The 20937-nt window shown below is 37.5% G+C and overlaps 3 protein-coding genes and 1 pseudogene across 4 annotated transcripts; 2 read left to right on the top strand and 2 right to left on the bottom strand.

Annotated features, from left to right (window-relative positions):
* The first annotated feature begins 1160 nt into the window (after positions 1-1160).
* LOC130713431 (trihelix transcription factor ASR3-like) lies at positions 1161-4167 on the top strand. The gene is made up of 2 exons (XM_057563199.1): positions 1161-2103; positions 3929-4167. Exons 1-2 carry the CDS (start codon positions 1215-1217, stop codon positions 4165-4167), a joined length of 1128 nt encoding a protein of 375 aa, XP_057419182.1. The 5' UTR covers positions 1161-1214.
* A 609-nt stretch (positions 4168-4776) lies between these two features.
* Positions 4777-6854, bottom strand: LOC130714561 (magnesium protoporphyrin IX methyltransferase, chloroplastic). The gene is made up of 2 exons (XM_057564468.1): positions 6138-6854; positions 4777-5549 (listed from the first exon to the last, which is right to left on the bottom strand). The coding sequence occupies exons 1-2, from the start codon at positions 6714-6716 to the stop codon at positions 5154-5156; spliced, it is 975 nt and encodes a 324-aa protein (XP_057420451.1). The 5' UTR covers positions 6717-6854; the 3' UTR covers positions 4777-5153.
* Positions 6855-7850: 996 nt separating this feature from the next.
* Positions 7851-14744, top strand: LOC130712034 (uncharacterized). Of its 2 annotated transcripts, none has more exons than XM_057561856.1 (14): positions 7851-7991; positions 8162-8257; positions 8400-8466; positions 8703-8813; positions 9443-9638; positions 9781-9866; positions 10133-10328; positions 10684-10795; positions 11377-11504; positions 11656-11862; positions 12000-12109; positions 12843-12972; positions 13751-13897; positions 13994-14744. In XM_057561856.1, the coding sequence occupies exons 2-14, from the start codon at positions 8167-8169 to the stop codon at positions 14222-14224; spliced, it is 1812 nt and encodes a 603-aa protein (XP_057417839.1). In that variant the 5' UTR covers positions 7851-7991; positions 8162-8166; the 3' UTR covers positions 14225-14744. The 2 variants fall into 2 exon arrangements, with proteins under 2 accessions (XP_057417839.1, XP_057417840.1); XM_057561857.1 differs by having other exon boundaries at positions 7856-7991; positions 8186-8257.
* Positions 14745-17066: 2322 nt separating this feature from the next.
* Positions 17067-19689, bottom strand: LOC130713430 (probable pre-mRNA-splicing factor ATP-dependent RNA helicase DEAH5; annotated as a pseudogene).
* Positions 19690-20937: the final 1248 nt, after the last annotated feature.

Raw genomic sequence — 20937 nt, 5'->3', positions numbered from 1 at the left:
GAGGTCTCAATTTTTTGTCTTATCTCGTCCCACTGAATGGGCTTTTTTTTCACCACCCGCTTAATATAAAACCCATTTATAGACGAATTGTTTTATTTTTTTGGTATTAAAGCTCGTTTTGTTTTGTTTTAGCCATTTGTTTTATAGAGTTTTATAGGATAGAGGGCCTAGAAGTCATTTTAACTTTAAGGCTTCAATGGCATTTATTTGGTTTAGCCATTTGGAAATTTATTTATTTTTTAAAGCTCATTTGGCAATTGAATAAAGAGGCTTTATTCCTCATGTATACGTTAGTCAAAATGGAATTTCACAGAAAATACATGATCACACCTTTAACTACATTTCCATACACTATATTGACCCCTTATAAATGAGGGATTTTTTTTGCTTTGTTCAATAAAAAAGAGAGATAATGTCCGTTACAAAGTATATTCATCTTATTTTATTTTATTTTTCTAAATGTAACAAATAATACTCATTTTATTTTATTATCTGAAAAAGGAACTTGTATAAAACTAATAAAAAATATTTATTCATGAAGTTTTAGCCTTTTAAGTGAGATGTGCTTTAACTTCTTTGCCAAATCCAAAGACAAGTGTCTCTTTATCATTAGACTGCTTCCATCTTCTACCATAACCAGGTCCATGTATCTGTGGGGTTTGATCGTAGGTTATCCTATTATTGATTTTTAAGATATTTTAATCATATTACGTTAAGAAAATCTGATTGTTTTCTTTTTCTGGAAATATAATTTTAAAGAAAAATAAAGGTAGGAACTTAGGAAAGAGTCATATATGGTACAACATCCTCGTACAGTTTTTTTACACTAATGTAATATTGTTTTACATAAGCACACTAATGTAATGGTTACAGCTAGTCCTAGGCATGTTTGCATTCATTTTTAACCCTTTTAAAATCACTTTTCCCTTCACAAAATCTAATTCTAAGAGAGCCTTATTCTATAATCACTTCTCCTCCAAACATGAAAATCAAACATATCTGTTGACCTCCATAAATAAAGATTTTGGTCTTATTCTGGTTTCTATAGTAAATAGCTCTTTACATGGAAGGAGATTGCAGGGGTACCTTTGTTAGTGCAATCTTTGGAAAATCATCACTTTGTGGAGAAAGAAGTTACCCACACGAAAAATATCGCATATCCTCCTTTGGAAGTTCATTCACTTTCAGTTAAAGCACAATTTTTTTATATATGAATGAGTGTATGTGTGTGTGTGTCTCATTCTTATCTTCATTTCTCTCAAACTTCATCAGCAATGTCTCAGCAACCTTCTGATCAGGTCATCATGGCGGCACCACAAAATTCTGAGACAGAAAATGGTCCTTCTTCTGCTGTTGTTGTTGCTGCTGCTCCTGCTCCTGCTGCTGAATCTCCTCCAGTTGAGAGGATCAAAGCCACAAGACACCCTCGTTGGACAAGGCAAGAAACACTTGTCCTCATAGAGTCCAAGAAATTGGTTGAAAATGGCGAACATGGTGGTTACCACCGATTCAGATCACCAGCATCGTCATCTGGGTTGGTTTCTCCTCATCACGGTGATCACAAATGGGATTTGGTGTCATCACTGTGTCAGCAACATGGTGTGAAGAGAGGTGCTGTGCAGTGTAGGAAGAGATGGGGGAACCTTCTCACTGATTTCAGGAAGATCAAGAAATGGGAAACGAGCATCAAGGAGGAGACGGAGTCGTTTTGGATCATGAGGAATGATCTGAGGAAGGAGAAGAAGCTTCCTGGGTTCTTTGATGCTGTGGTGTACAATGTGCTTGATGGTGGGGTTTGCACTGTTGGTGCATTTCCTCTGACTCTGGTCAAAATGAGTGAGGGAAAAACAGAGAAAACAGGGCATGGTGTTGAAGGAGTGGGGGCAGAGCAAGGTGAGGAGGAGGAAGGGGAGGAGGGAGAGGAGGAAGAGGATGAGGCTATTGTTGACAGTGAGAAAATGGGGTGGAGCACTGAGGAGGAAAACTTTGAGACAAATTCAAATGGAGTTAGGGTGAGTGGTCAAGTGAAAACACCAATTCCTAGGAGGACAAGGATGAGGGGGGGTCTCCAATTCACACCCACATTCACTTTGCCTAATTCAGGTATGAAATTTCAGTGCCATCTCTCTAATTTATGTTATCATATTACAGTCTATTTGCTTGCATTGCTAAAGAATTGTAATTTATGTGACATTTTGCATGATAAAATACGCATATCTTTCTCTTACTTTCACATCAATATTTTTCTATTCACCCTTACTTTTGTTGTTGTGTATACCAATTATCGGTGTTTGTTAAAATAATATAAACATTTATATTTACGAAGTGAACCTAACTACGTGAGATTGAGAGACAAGCTAAAAATCAATATATAATTTAAAATAGTCATTTTTTATATAAAAGTAATCATGTCAAAACACGAATCACCCTTATATACATCAAAAGTCAAAACCCTAGTCAAATGCACTCTGACCCCTCATGACGTGTCAAGTGGGGAGGTCATACGCATCTGACGTATTCAAATACAAAACATCTCTATAGCTTCTTCTTGTTTGAATGAAAGCGAATTTCAAAAAAAAAATCTTAAGTCCAATTGAACTCGTCAACTTGGTGAAGTGAGTCTATCACCCCGTCCAACCACATTGTCTTTGTCAAATGATTTTACCCGCATTGAAAACGTTCCTCACTTTAAGAGAATAAGCCTAAATTGTTTACTCTGGTCTTGGTCGCCTATTTCATTTCAATTCTATTTTTTCATTTTATTTTAGGCTTAAGGTAATCTCTCAAAAAAAAAGATGCTTGAAAAGAGTTGAAAAAAATCTTTTTGAGTAGTTTTTTATTGATTTTCAGTGTATATTTAAATATAAGCACGGACAAAACCTGTTTGGTTGAGTTTCACTAAGGCTATAGAGATATTATCACCTACCTTTTTTTCTTATTGATAAATTATTTTCTTGTTGCTTTACATTGAAAAGTAGAGAGGCAGCAACAACCATCTTGCGAAGGGAATAGTGATCCTGGTAAATCAACTCACTACTGCTATTTACTAGTTCCAGTGACACTTCTATTCATCTTTTGATAGAGAAAGTAAGGAAGTAGGATTTAATATAAAATGATTTTGACACATTCCCACTCTTATTTTCGTTTGTCCAATTTTCACATTTTCTCTTTTTATTTCTTTTTCTTTATCACATCAATTTTCTTAAATTTTATTTTTCTCTCCTTTAATCTCCTCTCACTTTTGAGTGTCCTTAAAGTGTTGATGAAAATTTTCAGATATATAATCCTACATTACCTATCATATATTTTTATTTTTCTATTTTTCTCTTTTCTAGTTCTATTTCTCCTTGTGTAAGTGTAAGAGGTGAAAATTGATAGTAAGAGTAAGGGTGTGGAAAAATAATAAGGGAGCATTTGATTTTAGCAAGGTTTACATTGGCGTATGCATTCATTAGAGGTGCATTTTTTCTGAACCTTTTTATTGTAGCTTTTTTATTTACCCACATTCAAAACAAATTAGTCGCGGTTTCAAACACACATTAAATACCTGATTGGAATTGCGTCGCGTACACAATTCAATGTGTATACAGTGAGAAGCTACGTCTACCACCTAAGAGTTCACTAGATCTTTTCCAAATACACTATAGGGCTTACGTTTTTAGCTAGAAGTGATTTTCTAATACTTAAATGTCTAACCAAACATACCATGACTTAAGAAAAATTAAGCTCATTGCATGCATCTATTGCTTAAAACTCTCACTTGTCAAATTGCCAACTGGTCTTCATTAGCAAGCCAATGCAACATCTATTGTTCATTTGACAATCAAAAGCACTACTCATTGATATTATCTAGACTTAGTATCTTTATTTTAAGCATTATTCCCTCTTATGTTTTAGCAATCTGAATAGAAGTGTGTATTGGTTTCAGGCTATCATGGAGAACCTGTCCAAGAGGGACCAAAGAGAAGGAGAATATCACCAGAAAATTCTGAAGATGACATTGTCAAAGTGATGAGGAGGAACAGCGACATACTGAAAGCCCATCTTGGAGCTCAGAACATGAATCAGCAGTTGGCTAGGGAGCAGCAGAAGCAGCAGACAGAGAGCTTAGTTGCAACGCTTGGAAAACTTGCAGATGCTCTCACCAAAATTGCTGACAAGCTGTGAATGAATCAATGAATTCACAAGAAAAACTATTAAAGATTCTTCATACCTCTTTCAGTTGCTGTTAAATTTTCAGTATCATGGAATTTCCCCATTTAAGTACTTAGAGATTTTGGTTGAACAAAATTTTTTTATTGTCTTTTTAAAAACTCCATTTTTCATCATCATGAAGTTAATGTTGATGACTTTTATTCGGTACACAATTCTAGATGCAGCTTATGAATCCTCTATTATTATTATTATTATTATTATTATTATTATTACTATTATTATTTTCTTCACCAATTTCCGACTAGGATTTGGAGATAGCCATTTGTGTGTATAGATTTTGGTTGATCTCAATGCCTGTCTGATCCGCATTGAAGTCAATGTGACAAAATCTCACTTATATAACAAGTAAAGGAAGTTCACCTCTCCAGTCCCTAGCTCCACAGTCCACACTGAAATACATGATGAACCACTCCACTCTATCGCACCCATAGACATACCCTTACAGTAACATTAGAGTGACAGTGAGCATATTTGACTAAGGAAGCTCGAAAATTTGACGGCAAATAATAATACAGAGCAGAGTCATCACCTAAGGTATACATTAAAAATGGATCAACATTCTTCAGTTTCAAACTTGAATTTCAATTTGAAATTAAGAAAATAATACATCAGCATCTTCTACACTAAGAAGAAATATACATAATGATATAATTATTTGCAATGAACCATAGGAGAGCATGCAAAAGCACACAAAAATATGCCTGACAATTTACATTAGGAACTTCCTCTAATGGATGAAAATTTTCTGTCTCTATTTTTCTGTTCCATTTCCCTTCTTACCTGTATTTGCATGCCACTGAAGAAGACATAGGTGAGATGATTACAAACATACATGAATACTTTTTAGTTGATATATGGCAAAATCTTGTTGGTGGGACAGACAAATGAGACACAATTTTGGGAGGGAAGATTTTTATCCTTCCTCTAATCTTTCTGCACTACATAGGAACAGCCTCAACAAGCTTAGCAAAGTAAAATTGAGTAGCGATTAAGCCTCTCTTCCTTATCTTCCACCCAACCTTTTGCAATGCCCTCTCCACATCTCCCTCAGAGTGAAGATATGCCCTTGTTGCCTTTGAAGGTCCAGGGAACAACTCTCCAATCCTCTTCAGCAGATCATAATAAAACGTCTTCGGGGCAAAGCTCAGAATCAATCGGTTCTCCGCCAACGATGCAAGGTGCCCAATCATCCCATCTGCGTTACTTTGCGGGTAATGAATCAAAACATCCAGACATACCACCGTGTCATACTTGCCATCCAAGCTCTCTAAGTCCTTCACCACAAACTTTGGCATCACTGCCCCATTCGCACTCCCTACAAGTTCATCTTTCGCCTGCACCAAACACATTTATGCTTGAGTATTCAAAACTGATTTTGGTGAGCCCTATGACCATTATAATCATTTTAGCCTATTTTTACGTTTTGATTGTTTATACCTGATAAACATGTAAGAATCACTTCAAAACACATATACTTTTACTCTTACTTACCATTTATAATAAAATCAATTTTTGTAAATTTACTTTGAAAATACTAGTGTTAGTGTTTTTAATTAAACGCTTATATTAATAAATACTTATCATATAATTTTTTGAATTTTATTAAAATGCCATCAAAAGAGCTTAAAAATATGTATGACTGCTTTCCTAATGGCTTATTTGAGCTTACCTCATGATATAACACTATTCGGCTAAACTTAAGAAATAACTTATAGCCTACCCATAAGCTCTTTAGAGCTCAAATTAGGCCCCGTTTGGAAGAGCTTATTTGAGCTTATCTAAAAGCATAAGCTCTTATGTCAGTGTTTGGAAAAGCTTATGCAAACAGTTTATGGTAGGCCATAAGCTGTTTTGAGCTTATTCCTTTCACCAATCTGTAATTAGAAGCTTGTAATTCGAAGAGAAGAGGAGGGATAGATTACCTTTTTCTCAGCCTCAGAGACCATAGCAGCGGAGATATCACTGGCAAGAACAACAGCTCCCTCCTTGGCGAGGGGAATAGACAGAGAACCGGTGCCACAACCAGCGTCACAGACAGTAACTCCGTTCAGAGAGCCTTCATCTTTCAACATTTGAAGAACGTTCTCAACCGTTTTGGCGTGGCCCACTCTGATGTCTCGTTGAACCCTGTTGACATCGTCAGTGTCACCGTAGATCTTCTTCCAGCGCTGGAAGCCGTTGTTGTTGAAATACTCCCTCACCACTTCCTTGTCGCCGCCGCCGACCTCCTCGGCCTGGGTCTGCCGCCGTCTCTCGGGGTCTGTCAGGGAGAGGAGAGCGGCAAGGCCGGCGACGAAGCCTCCGCTGACTACAGCGAGTGTGGTCCCGTCGATTGCGCCGGTGACGTCGGCGGCGGTTGCGGTTGAGAGTGGGGGAATGGCGAATGCGGTTGAGAGTGGGAGTTTGGGATTGGCGGGAGAGGGAGAGAATCTAGGGAAACGGTTGGTTCTGTTAGGATTTGGAGCGAAGAGGGAAGATCCTAACGACGGTGAGAACGCCATTTTGGTTTTTTTTTGGTTCCGGTTTGTGTCACCGGCCGGTGGGAGTGTGGAGTGGAAGTAGAAATGTTATCCAGGATAAGATAGCCTTCAGCTTCCATGCTTTTCTCTGATTTTTGTGGGTCCTACTTTTCAAAGATGACTTGGATTGAACTGCACACACCACACCCCTAACTCACATTACCTACCTGCATTAATATAATTTGGATCAGTATATACAAAATTACATTTACTTTTACCAAAATGGTATAACGGATAGAAAGCATATCCGGATTACTTGGTCATGCGTCTATAACATATCGGAGAGACAATAAAGGTTTAGCCCGTAGGAGTGTTAGTGAATCTTCATGAGGATAGTTACTCATCAACTGATATTTTAATGTTGAGAGTTTCAAACTTTCAACTTATGAGAATGTGAGAGTTAAACTCATAACTTAGCCTAATAATGTTAATGACATGCTGGGATATAGTAAAGATTCCGCCATATGTAAGAGTGTTAGTGAATCTTCATGTATGGTTGCTCACCGACTAATATTTTACTAACCGTTAAGGTTTTTTTCAGGTATAAATTTTCTTACATGTAACTAACTAACTAAGCATCAAACACTAGACCAAATAATGAAGTTAGTGGGGGTTTGAATATAGGAATTTGTGTTAACTTATCCCGACCCCTTATTATTAGACCAATTCTAATTCTAATTGCTTTGATGTGTGTTGATTTTTTGATGTGCTACTCCGAACCTTCACCATTAATCTAATTATAGCTTGACCCAAGTTATCTATTTTTTTTCTTGCATCGCATTTGGAAAATTTTATAGGAATGATCACTGACAATATTCACAAAACCATTTCTAATAGTATTCTATTATATGGAATAAGATATGGATAAAATAAGATAGAATTCTATTATATATTTAGTAAAAAAATGATTTAAGGTAAAAAAATGATATATTTTACTTTTATATATAAAATATTATAAAAGAGTGGAATTTCTTTAATATATTTTTTTAGGTAATACTTTTATGTTTAAATAAATGATTTCTTATCTAGTTTTTAGGTCAACAAATTTATTGTTTTATTTTCTAATTATCTTTTGGGCCTAGAGTGAGTGAGTTGATCCAAATGGACCCGGCCCAAGTCATCTCTCTTCATCGGTTTCTTCCTTGCACAGTTGTGTTCCGTTCATTCTCGGCGATTTCTGTCACGGCTTACATTCGCTGCAGTAACCTCTGTGCTTCAATCCTCTCACGAAGCTCGAAACCCTCTCTCACTCGCCAGGTTTGTCTCATTTCCATTATCTACTTCGAGATCTATCACAGCGTTGTGAATTCTCATCCAATGAAGCTTCAATTTGATTATATGCATCGTATCTACCTCCAACACTGGCTCTGATTCGATTTTTGTTGTTTTATGCTTAATGATTGGATGAATGTTCTGAACTAACGTAGATTCGATGGTGAAGGAGAATCCAGTGTCCGCTATGGAAATCGATGATCAGAAATCGACGAATTCAGATCAGATCGTTCCCAAGTTCTCCATTCACGGTTTGTCTCATCCTTCATCGTTCAATGCTGTTCAATTCGCGTTCATATTCTTCTTGCTGATGAAATTGAAAACTCAGCATTTAGTATTGAAACTTCGATTTTGGTGTAATTGATGTTTTTTTTTATCTTCTTAAATTTCCAGTACTGCAGCTCTTGAAATCTGCGCAAATGCAGCATGGTTTGCGTCATGGAGATTACACTCGCTATCGGTATGTATGTATTTCGATCGTCTCTAACATGCTATCAAATAGCAAATTATGTTATTTTCCCAGCTAATTCATAGGAGAGGCACAATTTACTACTTCTATAGCTGAAACAGCTGAACTTTACTAGGGAAAATGGCATGGGGCATGTTAGCGTTGTCGTTTTTTGAAAATTCAGTGGGTAAAGGGTTGAAATATCTGTAGATTGGTAATTGATGTGCTTTTTTTCCTTTACATTGTAGGAGGTATTGCACGGCTCGTTTGAGGAGGTTATATAAGTCGTTGAAGTTTACCCATGGTCGCGGCAAATATTCAAAAAGAACCATATCTGAGTCCAATGTCACTGAAGTAAGGTATGCTTTGCTTACTGTTTAGCTCTTCTCTTACACTGTAGTTCTGAAACTTTTTGGTGGTGGTTGACTTATTATGAATTTGTGTTATAGAAGTAAAGGATAGTAGAATGAATGATTGGTTGCATGTATTTTGGTCGGTTTATCATCTATGTTGCTGTTGAATTATTTCTCGAATTGAAGTGATGCGGTAATTCCTGAATTATGTAGCGGTTCGTAATACCCACATTCATTAGCCAACCGTGATACCGTTTAATGATCCAAAAAATCACGTAACAAAACATGGAACAGCTAAATGCCCATGAGGCAATCTTAAACCTATTTAAAGCCTAAGATAACAAAGATTAAGGCATCTTCACTCTTTCTCTAATTCTGAGGGCTAGGCTGTGTGTTGGTCACTGAGTTTGACCCCCTGGAGTTTGGAGATAACAGGTATCATTATGTGAATCTGAAACCATCAATAAGTATTAACCATCACTTAGACCTTGCTTTGTCTCCTTTCTGCTTGCTTTATTTTTGTTTTAATTTTTTTTTACTACTTTTGGGAATTGGAAAATGAACATTTTTCTGTCTAGCAACCTTTTTACTTATCTATGCAGTTTAACATTGTAAGTTATTTGATTTCAATTCAGGTTTCTTCATGTGATTCTCTATTCCGCAGAGAGAGCATGGAGTCATGCCATGGAGAAAAGGCAGCTTCCAAATGGGCCAAATGCACGCCAACGTATCTATTTGATTGGCAGGTTGCGGAAGGCAGTAAAATGGGCTACTTTGTTTTCACAATTGTGTGCAGTCAAGTCAGATTCTAGAACATCTTTGGAAGCTGAGGTGTGTCTTTTAATCATTAATTTCAACAAAAACATTTAGAAGAAAAGCTTTCCAAAATGCAAATGCTTTGATAGCTTTACTCTTTTTTATTGTTAATCTATAGCAGATAACTGTTTTTCTTTGTTTATTTACTGATTTTTAGGCTTATGAATCCTATATGAAGGGGAGTTTGTTGTTTGAACAAGATCAGAATTGGGACGTGGCGCTAAAGCACTTCAAAAGTGCTAGGTACATCTACTCTGTTTCCTTGATTTATACATACTTCTTTGAAAAGAAGAAGAGACCATGCTCTTTTTCATAAAACATAAAAAAGGAACATGATGATTATGCTTGGTTAAATCATAAATGAGATCTTTGCATACATAATTTGAAAATCTATGCCTTTTTGTGGCAAAAAATTGTTTAGTTTGTGTGATCTAGCACATTAGCTTTTGTGATGCTTCGTTCTTTTTGCTCCCCTTGCTCAAGTTTTCAACCTTGTCCATATTTAACAGGGCCGTATATGAGGAATTAGGCAAATATGGAGATCTGGATAACCAAGTGATGTGTCGTGAGCGAGTTGAGGAACTCGAACCTAGTATCAGATACTGCCTTCACAAAATTGGCGAGTCAAATCTACAAGCCTCTGAACTGTTAAATATTGGTGATATGGAAGGGCCTGCATTAGACCTTTTTAAAGCTAAATTAGAGGTTGGTGTAGATTTCATTTATATATGTTACTGGAAAATAGTGGAAACCAGTAATGTAATATGCATATCTTTGCAAATCAGTATACTCAAATTTTTCTTATAAGGACGTGTTGCATTGAGATAATCTTTCATTTTCGTGCCTATTCAAAAAGGGAACACAATCATACATGCATACATAAGATGATCTTTTTAATTTAACTAAACCTTTTGAAATTCTAAAACTCCTAATGTTTCATTTCCATGCAAGAGTCTTAATCAGTTCAGTTACTTGAATCAATAGGCTGCTATTGTGATAGATAGCTTCATGCATGTCCTTTCTATGATAGAAATACATAATTGAATAGCGTTTGTTCCAGGCTGTCATGGCTGAGGCAAGATCTCAACAAGCTGCTTCCTTGACTGAATTCCATTGGCTTGGCCATAGATTTCCAATTTCAAATGCCAAAACAAGGGTTGCCATTTTGAAAGGTTGGTAGCCTTCTTCTCATATAAATTAGAGGGCTGGAAGAAAAGTAATGTTATCTATTGATTAAACTTCATAATCATATTTCCAAGTCTTAACCTCATGCTTTGTCCCATGTGAATCCACCTACTTGCGTCTTTGACCACTCTGCTAAATGACATTTACTAGTGTGGCTAGGAATTCTTTTTCTGTGTTTTCTTCCATGAGCGTGCTATTATAATTAATTGATTGCTAATTTCCATAGACTAGATGGCATATATTTTTATCATTTAGAACTTAGCCTTTTCCCTCTTGTGGATGTTTGTAATGCCAGTTCGGGATACACAATTTCTTACATTAAAATATATGCTGAAAATGTTTGGTTGATGAGCTTGTTAGTGCAATGCTGGGTTAATATTGTAGTATTTTTTTAGTAATATACCTGACATTCATTATAGTAAATCTGCTGACCAAGTCCTTGGGATAATAGTTTGGTAATATACTTAACTTATTTAACATATGGTAACTTTTATTTTTTACGTAGTTCAGCTTAGGTAGTTCGAACTAACTATATAAAGTAATGTTTCTATCTGAATAATTTTCTCAGCTCAGGAGCTGGAGAAAGATATACATGGTCCCTCGGCAGATTCTATTCCAGCAGACAAAAGATTGGTTATTTTTGACAAAATCTTTTCCGCATATCATGATGCTAGAGGCTTTATTCGGGCTGATTTGGTAATGGAAATTACTTGATGTTCTTGCTGTTAATTATGATTTACCAGCAAATCTTTTTACTAGTTATACAAAGTTACTAATACTTTTCACGATAGATTCTCTATAATACCCTGTTTTTCTCAATCTATATTTGGTCTTTTGTAAATTTTAGGCTACTACAGGAAGTGCTGAAAGTGTAAAAGATGATCTGAATGGCCTTGATAAGGCTGTCAGTGCTGTCTTAGGAGAAAGAACCATTGAGCGCAACCTCTTGTTGGTTAAGGTAGCGAAGAGTAAACTTGCAAGGCGTAGTGATGATAAAAATGAAAAAGTCACCAAACCTGAAGAGCTTGTTCGCTTATATGATCTCTTGCTACAGGTGCCCATATATTTGTTTGTTAACTTGCATTAATTGAACACATTTCTTTGTGATCCCCCGAGCTGCTGCATTTATTTTTTGAGGTATTAGCTCCTCAAATGAAGTGACAATGCTTGCATGGATCATGTATTTGGCAGAATACAGCTGATCTATCAGATTTAGTCAGTTCTGGAAGGGACAGAAACTCAGAAGAAGTTAACTTTGCTGAAGTGTGTTCGTGCAAAAGTTTGGCTTTTCGAGCTGAAAGGTTTGCTTCTTAGAACCGAATATTTTCTTCCTGATCTTAGAAATATCCTTGCTTTCAGTTTGGTGCTTACAAACTGCACACGCGCACATGTTATTTTCAGCTTTTTCTGAAAGCTAAATTTTTTCACTTTCTATTCTAAAAGAAATCTTTGTACCAATAGCACTGAAGAAAGTTCATTAAGAACATACAGATTACTGTTGAGCTGCGGAGCTTTTCTGTTCATCCCATTGACAAATATGCTCATTGATGACCACTCACTTATTTTCCTTATGCTTTTAATAATCAGAGCTTTCTCTGTAGTTTGAATGTCTAGGATTTGATTTGGTTTTTCCTCGAATGTGAAATTTCATATTCTTGGTTTTGGTTTTCCCTCTGAAAAACAGTTTTGACAGTTATTGCTTTAGTTATATGTCATAGATAGTTACATAGTTTTGTCATCCTTAGAGTTTTTTATTTTTATCTCAGCAGATGAACATAATTAGAAATAAATCCTAAAGTGGTTTACTTTTTAGTTAGCTACAGTGTGTGCAATTACCACCTTTATTATTTGGTTAATGCCTAGATGTTTGTGTAATCAAGATTTAGTTTTTACCCTTCATTGAGGGCTCCAGGGAAAGGGCAGTTAAGTAGAAGGGTGATGATTTCTCGCTGCTGGTTCAGCCAAATGTGTATCTTGTTTTTGTAGAGACATTCCTACCTGAACTAAAGGTACATGTGCTTATGACTTGTGTAGGTGCTTTTACGTTGCGAAGTCATATGGTGTTGCTGGAAAGAGGGCTGAAGCATATGCTTTGTATTGTCGTGCTCGAACACTGGCAGAAGATGCCCTAAGAAAGTTTCAAATGTTAGATGGTGATAATAAGGTAATTTTAATTATTTTTCTTAAATCAGGTTTGAAGAACCTCACTGATCAATACCAGGGCCATCATCTGCATTGTGATATTTTTTCTAATGAACCTCACTGATAATACCTTGGAACATCTTGGTAGACCTGAAATTTTGAATGTGGAATCCAATGCCGTTGAAGGTAAAGAAGTAAAGAAAGCTCGTCTGTCTAATGATCTCCTTTGACTAGCCATAGGATACATAGATGGCAATTTATTGGTCTTGTGGCTTTCTCCGATGTACAACAGGCACAATAGGTTGCAATCTCTGAATCCTTGCCTAGTCTGAGAAGATCATTGTGCAAGTGGTTTTTTTATTTTTGTAAATTTCTTACTATGAAAAACAATTGACTTTACACTCAGAACTTCAGGTCTGCACAGTATTTCCATATTACTAATGTTTATTCTTTCATCTTTTTCTGGTAATATGTAAGATGAGAATGTGCTTCGTATGTTGAAATTTTTGTATCGATCGAACCTTCGTGGGTTAATGGTATTTGGGGTAGGTTCATGTTTTAAGACTGGGATATGCTTGAGTACAAAAGAAGTTCACGTGAACTGATACAAATTGAAACATGGCACTGTGTAGTTAGTTTTTCAACTTTCATGTATTGTCATTGTACATCCATCGTACAAAAAAACTTCATAATGTATAGTAGTATTGTTTAACATTCCCTATCAATAATTATCAAACCTCACATGATTTGATTGCTGATGTACATTCCTATAAATTTCCCCCTGATTTTTGGTTTGGCAGACTATGGTGAAAGAGCTAGAGGTCTTGTGCAATGAATGCCGCTCTAACAGTTGTATAGAGCACGCGTTGGGGATCATGGAGGAGAAGAAGGCTCAAGAGAATCTCTCCGAAGGGATCTCTAATATATCATTAACTGGAGCTGAGCGGGTACATAAGTTTCTACTTCTCATATGATCTCAATATGGGGTGGTATTTGCATGAAACATTTATTCATATATTCTGACGTGTGTCTGCTTGTTTCAGTTGGAGAAATTCCTTCTTGAGAAACTTGATATCTATGAGTCTGCTGTGGGTGATTCAAATGTGAAACGTGCTCCCCGTATTGCAGCTTTCCCTCCAGCTTTCCAATCAATCTCCCGCAATCCTATTGTGCTGGATCTGGCCTATAACATGATTGAATTCCCATCTATCGAGAGTCGGATGAAGAAGGATAGAAAAGCTAAGGGTGGCTTTATCAGTAGAATATTTGGATGAGTTTATTTGGTTAGGTTTTTGGTTCTTCAGAATGAAGAATTCGTGACAACTAATCTGGAGGTTCCTTTTGTTGAATATTTTTATGAATTTTTGACATGTTGATATACAAATTTTGAGTGGTCTGTTAATTTGGAAATTTACAGCGGGAAGATTGATAAAACATTTTATATAAGTAGGACTGTATTCTACTTTTTGTAGCTGCGGTTATAATGTTTACAATAACTCCTCTTTTGAGCTCCAGAGCGTCTCTTTTCCATACTGGAAGCTCATGCTGCTGCTGGTCCAGCAGGTCGCGCCTCTGGTCTCTCCTCCCTTCTTAGGCCTCTCAAGCTTCTCCCAGGACATCCAATTCATCTTCCGAATAGTGACATCTCCTCCCCAGAAAAATTGATTAATCGTAAGCTGAACTACATTGCACAAAGTTTGTGGCAAAGCAAAACAGCTCATAATGTACGCTGGTATAGCCTGAACCACTGACTTGCAATAATTTGTTCTAGTGCTTCCTTTTCTTTTCTGCTCATCTTCACTTTTTTTTTCATTCTATTATGAAGTAACTATGTACAAGTTAGATTAGAAAATGTGTCATGAAAAAAAAAGGGCAGAACTTTTCATGTGAAGAATCTTAAAGGAACCTTAATGTTATCTTTGTGCGTTTATTTGATCAATATAATCAGACACCGTAAACACAGCAACATGAAGTATTATAATGACTCTGGAATGTTGATTTAAAAAGAGGGAAGAAATTCAAGTAGGATATATAATGTTCTTGACTCATTTTACTATACCATATCGTAAGTAGATATTTTAATATTCTTTTGAATTGGTTTAGGATTTTGATAAATAGTTTCTACTACAACTATTTCTTATTTACCAAAAAGAATAATAAATATATAATATTGAGAACAACCCTCAAAACTGCGACTTTCATTGGTCTTTTAAATGGGAAGAGGAGACTTATGATAGACCCCCCCCCCCCCCCCCCCCGTTTTAGAGTTTTTTAATAATGGAGAAACACTTTGGGTAAAATTTTGAAAACCCTCCAATGTGCCCAAGACTTTGAATAAATTGGAGGTTTTTGGACTTCCAAACACGAACAGAGCTTACCTTCCATTCCCCTTCGTCCCCTCTCCATTCATCTCCCTTTCCTCCCTAAACTGATCGTTTGACAGTGTCCACTGTCTTCTCCTTTCCTTTTCATTTGATAGATTTTGTTGTCTTCTTCTTGGATTTTGGAAAAGTTCCTCAGGAACAGATGAGACATCAAATTTAATGTTCATTCTCTGAACATTAGAAAGCCTTATTGGAGTAGGCCACAAAAGGTCATCATCAAGACGGTCTGTTGTCTCAATATAAGCAGCCATCAAGCCTTTCTTCTCAATCATAACAGTGATCAGAGAGCCCAGAGGCAAGTTCCCTTGGGGTTTATTCAATAACCTTATCAAATAATCCCAAATCAGATATGCTGGGTTTACCTTTATGCGATTGAGGATCTTGTACAGTGCATATCTTGCATGCACGTTCACATAGTTTCTCGCACTCTCCTTTGGCAAGACCACCTTGCTAACCACAACATGAGAAAACTTGATTTCATCCAGCAAGTTGCTCACTTCGCACTCTCCAACGTTGCTTAATTTTTGCAAAAATTGTCCCCAACGAATAGAGGTAGAAGTAGGCTAGGCCGGCTCGCAGGGGCCCACGACCTGACCCACAATAGGCCAAACTCGGCTCGAGCTGTTGAGTCAAAAAGTAAGGCTTAGACTTTTTAAAAAGTTAAAAGTCTAACCAACTTAAAAAGTTGAGCCTAGGCTTACAAAAAAACTTGATAGACTAGCCAATTTATCTTAAACTGTTTTTATGTATAAAATAAAATAAATATAAAGTAATAATATATTATTATAATTAATAGAAATATGTTTAGAAAAATAAATGAAACAAATATGTTTTATATTTATAAAAAAACATAGAAACCATAGAAATAGAAACAATCTCTTTTTTTTTAATATTGTTAAAAAAATAATTAGAGAATCTATGTACAAAATAAATTATTTAGAGAAGTATAGTTATTTGGGTCATGTAAGATAATGAGTTGGCCCGTTTGATTAGAATTCACGCAGTTTTCTCTAAATTTGTGACGGAAATGTTTGTTATGTGTAGCGAGGTTTTGGCTTTCAGCCACAACCGACCATCCCCAATTAACAACACTGTCTATAACACGGGCTCACTTTTTTTCAAGAATTCAACACTAATTACTTCTCATATTTTCAAAACCTTTTGAAATTATCATCTCATGTCTCCAAAGATGAAATAGGCTGCATACAGCTTAAAAAAATCTAATAGAGCAAAAAAGTTGAATAATCTTTAAATGTCAAGACCAGATCCTCTTACCTCACTATATTTCAAGGCTTGGTATTTTTTTTTTGGTTAAATGGTGGGCTTCAGCCCAAGACTAACTAACAAAACCCCTAGGGAACAAAGTCCCACACATGTCATAAAAGAGATGGCTAGAGCACTCCACTGGAGACTGGTCCAGAACGTTAAGATTTCCAGAGCCAAATTGGCCCAGGTGAGCAAGGCAGTCAGCAACCTGGTTTCCCTCGCGCCAAGTATGCATAAGCTTGATCTGTAACACTAAACATGAATTTTGTCTCTATTTCTTTGAATTAGAGACAAGATCCAAACACTTTGTTTCGATTAAAATAACTTTCTGAACTCAGAAGCATAATTTATATTTTCCAACTAACAAACACAAATGGCTTATAGCATTCAATGACAGTCTAAAGCACGTCCACTCCGAAGTTAAATCTTGAAGTTTCTAAACAGAATTGGTTATAAATCATTTAATCTTGAAACCAAACATGATCTACAAATAGTGTTCAAAACATAGCATAAGAAAGGAAGCATATGAGTTACATATCATGCGCGGCGCTTACTCAAACGCCACGAGTTCGGTTCGTGGTATCTATCATAAAGTGGTTCAATACGCTCGTGCTGCTTTCGCTTGCTCATCTTCGAGGGATCTGCCACTTTGAAGAACCTTGGAGCCAATTCAACAAGCCATTTAGGGTCTATGACCGTGACGTCGCGCATATATTCCTTAGTAGTCATCACGAGCTCATGGTATATGACCCAATCTGGTTGTCTTTGGAATAAAGCTGAACCTGGATGGATATACACATGCTGGTTCTCAACAAGAGTTCTGTAACCTTCTTGAGGGTCCTTTCTAGCTACATGAAAGAAGAATCCTGCAGTGATAGCCTTCCTAACCTTCGTAAAGTTTTTCCCAGCACTTACAACATCCAACTTGTACCTGAATATAAGTTGTGGGGAGTTAGAACACAATTCAATCTAATAAAATAACAATGCATGAGAACAATGTCAACATAATAACTACATGTCACAGCACAACGTACTATACAGAGAAGAATTTCTACCAATCATTATATAGAATTTTATATTAAAGAACAATGGATAATAATCTTGGGAGCAACAACAATTCCGTAGGAACTAAATATGCAGAAAAATAAAAGACATGTCGAGCACATAGCAAAGGGAAACATAAAAGCAAATAAAACGTGTGGAATGAACGATTGATAGAAAAATATCTTACTTATCCATGATGGCAAGAAGTTGTTTCCTAACATCCTGGGCTATTCTCAAGGATCGAGATTGAACGAAATTCTCAAAACACCAGGGCCCAGAAAAATTCTTATTCTTCCAAGCCTCATAAACAGCAAGTAGTGTAAGATGGTCACCCTCAGACTGGAAAAACTTGGCCTTCTTCTGATCTGCTTGGGCTTGCTTTTCCCTAGGCCTGTAAAAAATATTACCAGTCTGGATCATGGCAATTATGGTTAAAATCTCATCACTGCATCCAAGGTCTATGCTGGCAAGCAGCATCTTGGACAACGGTGGATCCAAAGGAAATTCTGCCATTTTCCTCCCCAATTTGGTTAAAAGGCCCTCTTCATCCAATGCTCCAAGACTGTAAAGCTGCTCCATGGCAGAAATAAGCGCTTGGGGTGATGGTGGATCCATAAAATCAAAGGACAGAAGATCATTTATCCCCATAGGCATAGCTTTCATATTAAGAGTAGTCGTCCCCAAGTTTATCCTTTGAATCTCTGGAATTGAAGTAGGAGACATCTCATTCAAATATGCACTCTCAGTATAGAGGCGGTAACACTTCCCAGGTCCAGTACGCCCTGCACGTCCTTTTCTCTGTATGGCTGATGCTTGAGAAATTGGAGTTATCACCAAAGAATCAAGACCTTGCTTGGGGTTATAAACATTTTGCTTAGCAAATCCAGGATCAATGACATAAAATATTCCATCAATAGTCAAAGAAACCTCAGCAATGTTAGTTGCCACTACCACTTTCCTTTTCCCAGGAGGAGCAGGATCAAATATCCTAGATTGCATTTCACTAGGAAGAGCACTATAAACAGGTAAAATAATCAGCTCTGGAACATTCTTACCTAACCCCTTCATTCTCTCATAGAGAGACTGGCAAGCAAAATCAATTTCCTCTTGACCAGTCAAGAATAGAAGAATATCTCCTTCAGGTTCTGTCAAGTGTATCTGCAGGACAGTGATTAAAGATGCATCTAAGTAATCAGTCTCTGGCTGTTTAGTATAAAGTGTCTCCACATGAAAAGTTCTCCCAGGAATTGAGAATATATTACAGTTAAAGAAATATCCTGAAAACTTGTCAGCATCCAGAGTAGCAGATGTGACAATCAAACGCAATTCAGGTCTACGCTTCACTAGCTGCTTCAGCACGACCTAGAGAGCCTTCTGGATTCTTACAAATCGATGTATCCATTGAGTATCTGGTCTGCCCTTGCAAGAAGACAGGTTCATCCTGATTCAACTCGATCTCAAGCTCTTCCTCAGCACTTTCTTCCTCCTCAGCAATCAACTGTTTAGCTTCCCCCCATATCTCCGGAGAGCTCATCCTCTTGTTGAATGGCAGAAGATCCTTCCCTGTATGCTGATCAACATCCCTCATGGCAAGACTCAACTTGTTACCAGAAACTGAGATGACCTTGACATAAACCTCTTGATCCTTCTTAACAACACCCATAGCATTAGTAATCCGCAATCTGAGAAGCATGCACTAAACCCTCCTTCCCTCTGAAATCATTCAACTGAACTGAACAAAGCACCCAGTAGCCATAACCCTTGAAACTGTCCCTTTATAAACCATATACAACTCAGGCTCACGTCTTGAATCCTTACGACCGACATTCTCCCTTCCACGTGAATAATGGTGAGGAGGGTTAGCTCTAAATAATCGAACATTACGGCACCGTTTTCCATCAGCTTCGCGTGGAATTCCTCAAGGTTTTTAGAGGAACGACCCAAGTCGATGATGAACTCGGCGAGTACCTTGACACCAAGTGCTCAAGCTTCTTCTTCAATACATCATCATCATCAGGAGAACGACCACAATTATCCGCACCCATAGACCAAAACTGTGTAGGTGAAGATCAATCAGTCGATCGTAAGGACTGCCGAGGATGTATTTCTTTCTTTATATGCCATCAATCAATATATCAATATCTTAAAAAAAACCTAAAGGAGATCAATGACAGTGGCGTTCTATGACTCTTTGTATACGTCCCCAGGCCCGCTTAGAACACTACCGGCCGCTCGGGGTTTTAACCCGCTTTGGTGGGGTGAGTTGGAGGAGATCCAAGCTCCTTTCACAGCGGAGGAGATCAAGCAGGCTGTGTTCAGCATGGGCCCTCTCAAGGCTCCTGGGCCGGATGGCCTTCAACCCATCTTCTTTCAGAAGCATTGGGAGGTTGTGGGGGAATCAGTTGTTAAATTAATCCAGGGTTGTTATCTTGACCATGCCAAGGTGCAGGAGATTAATGAGACCTTGCTTGTACTCATACCGAAGGTGGATAAACCGGATAACTTGAAGCAATACCGGCCGATCAGCCTCTGTAATGTGGTTTACAAGATTATGACTAAAGTGCTTGCTAATAGGCTGAAACCTGTTTTGCATTCCTTGGTTTCTCCTAATCAGTGCAGTTTTGTTCCGGGACGACATAGCTCAGATAATATTGTAATTGCACAGGAAGTTTTTCATTCCATGCGGAATTTGAAGCGGAAGCAAGGTTGGGTGGCGCTTAAAATTGATCTTGAAAAAGCTTATGACAGGATCAGCTGGGATTTCTTGAAGGATACCTTGATGGCAGTGGGTTTTCACCATGACTTTTGTGACTTGGTCCATAACTGTGTTAGTCTCTGTTCGTTTCAGGTCTTGTTTAATGGGTCAAAGACTACCCCGTTTACTCCTTCTCGCGGGATCCGTCAGGGGGATCCAATTTCTCCTTACTTATTTGTGCTTTGTATGGAGCGCTTGGCTCATCTTATTCAGGCGGAGGTGGAGAACGGTGCGTGGAAGCCTGTGGCCCTATCCCGTGGTGGTCCACAAATCTCTCACCTCTTCTTTGCGGATGACCTGCTTCTGTTTGGGGAGGCTACTTTTGAGCAGATTGATGTCATGAGATCCTGTTTGGAACGCTTTTGCGAAGCCTCGGGCCAGAACGTTAGTTTGGAGAAGTCACAGATGTTGGTTTCCCGTAATATCAGCAGGGTGCGGGCTAATCAGCTGAGTAGTGCAGCCCAGATCTCTCTTACTTCTGATTTGGGTAAATATCTGGGTGTGCCACTTCTTCATCGCCGGTCTAACAAAGACACCT

This window comes from Lotus japonicus, chromosome 4, assembly GCF_012489685.1.
Source record: "Lotus japonicus ecotype B-129 chromosome 4, LjGifu_v1.2".
NCBI classification, from domain to species: domain Eukaryota; kingdom Viridiplantae; phylum Streptophyta; class Magnoliopsida; order Fabales; family Fabaceae; genus Lotus; species Lotus japonicus.
Note: the sequence above shows the minus strand (reverse complement) of the source record. Positions and strands in the feature narration are given on the sequence as shown.

What these genes read in the sequence shown, in the direction of transcription:
- LOC130713431 (XM_057563199.1), top strand. Translation starts at nt 1,215, where the DNA reads ATGAGTGTATGTGTGTGTGTGTCTCATTCTTATCTTCATTTCTCTCAA. An exon ending in ATTCACTTTGCCTAATTCAG is followed by an intron (nt 2,104 to 3,928) that starts GTATGAAATTTC and finishes TATTGGTTTCAG; the next exon opens with GCTATCATGGAGAACCTGTC.
- LOC130714561 (XM_057564468.1), bottom strand. Translation starts at nt 6,716, where the DNA reads ATGGCGTTCTCACCGTCGTTAGGATCTTCCCTCTTCGCTCCAAATCCT. An exon ending in TCTCTGAGGCTGAGAAAAAG is followed by an intron (nt 5,550 to 6,137) that starts GTAATCTATCCC and finishes TGTTTGGTGCAG; the next exon opens with GCGAAAGATGAACTTGTAGG.
- LOC130712034 (XM_057561856.1), top strand. Translation starts at nt 8,167, where the DNA reads ATGGTGAAGGAGAATCCAGTGTCCGCTATGGAAATCGATGATCAGAAA. An exon ending in TTTTTAAAGCTAAATTAGAG is followed by an intron (nt 10,329 to 10,683) that starts GTTGGTGTAGAT and finishes CGTTTGTTCCAG; the next exon opens with GCTGTCATGGCTGAGGCAAG. An exon ending in GCTTTATTCGGGCTGATTTG is followed by an intron (nt 11,505 to 11,655) that starts GTAATGGAAATT and finishes TGTAAATTTTAG; the next exon opens with GCTACTACAGGAAGTGCTGA.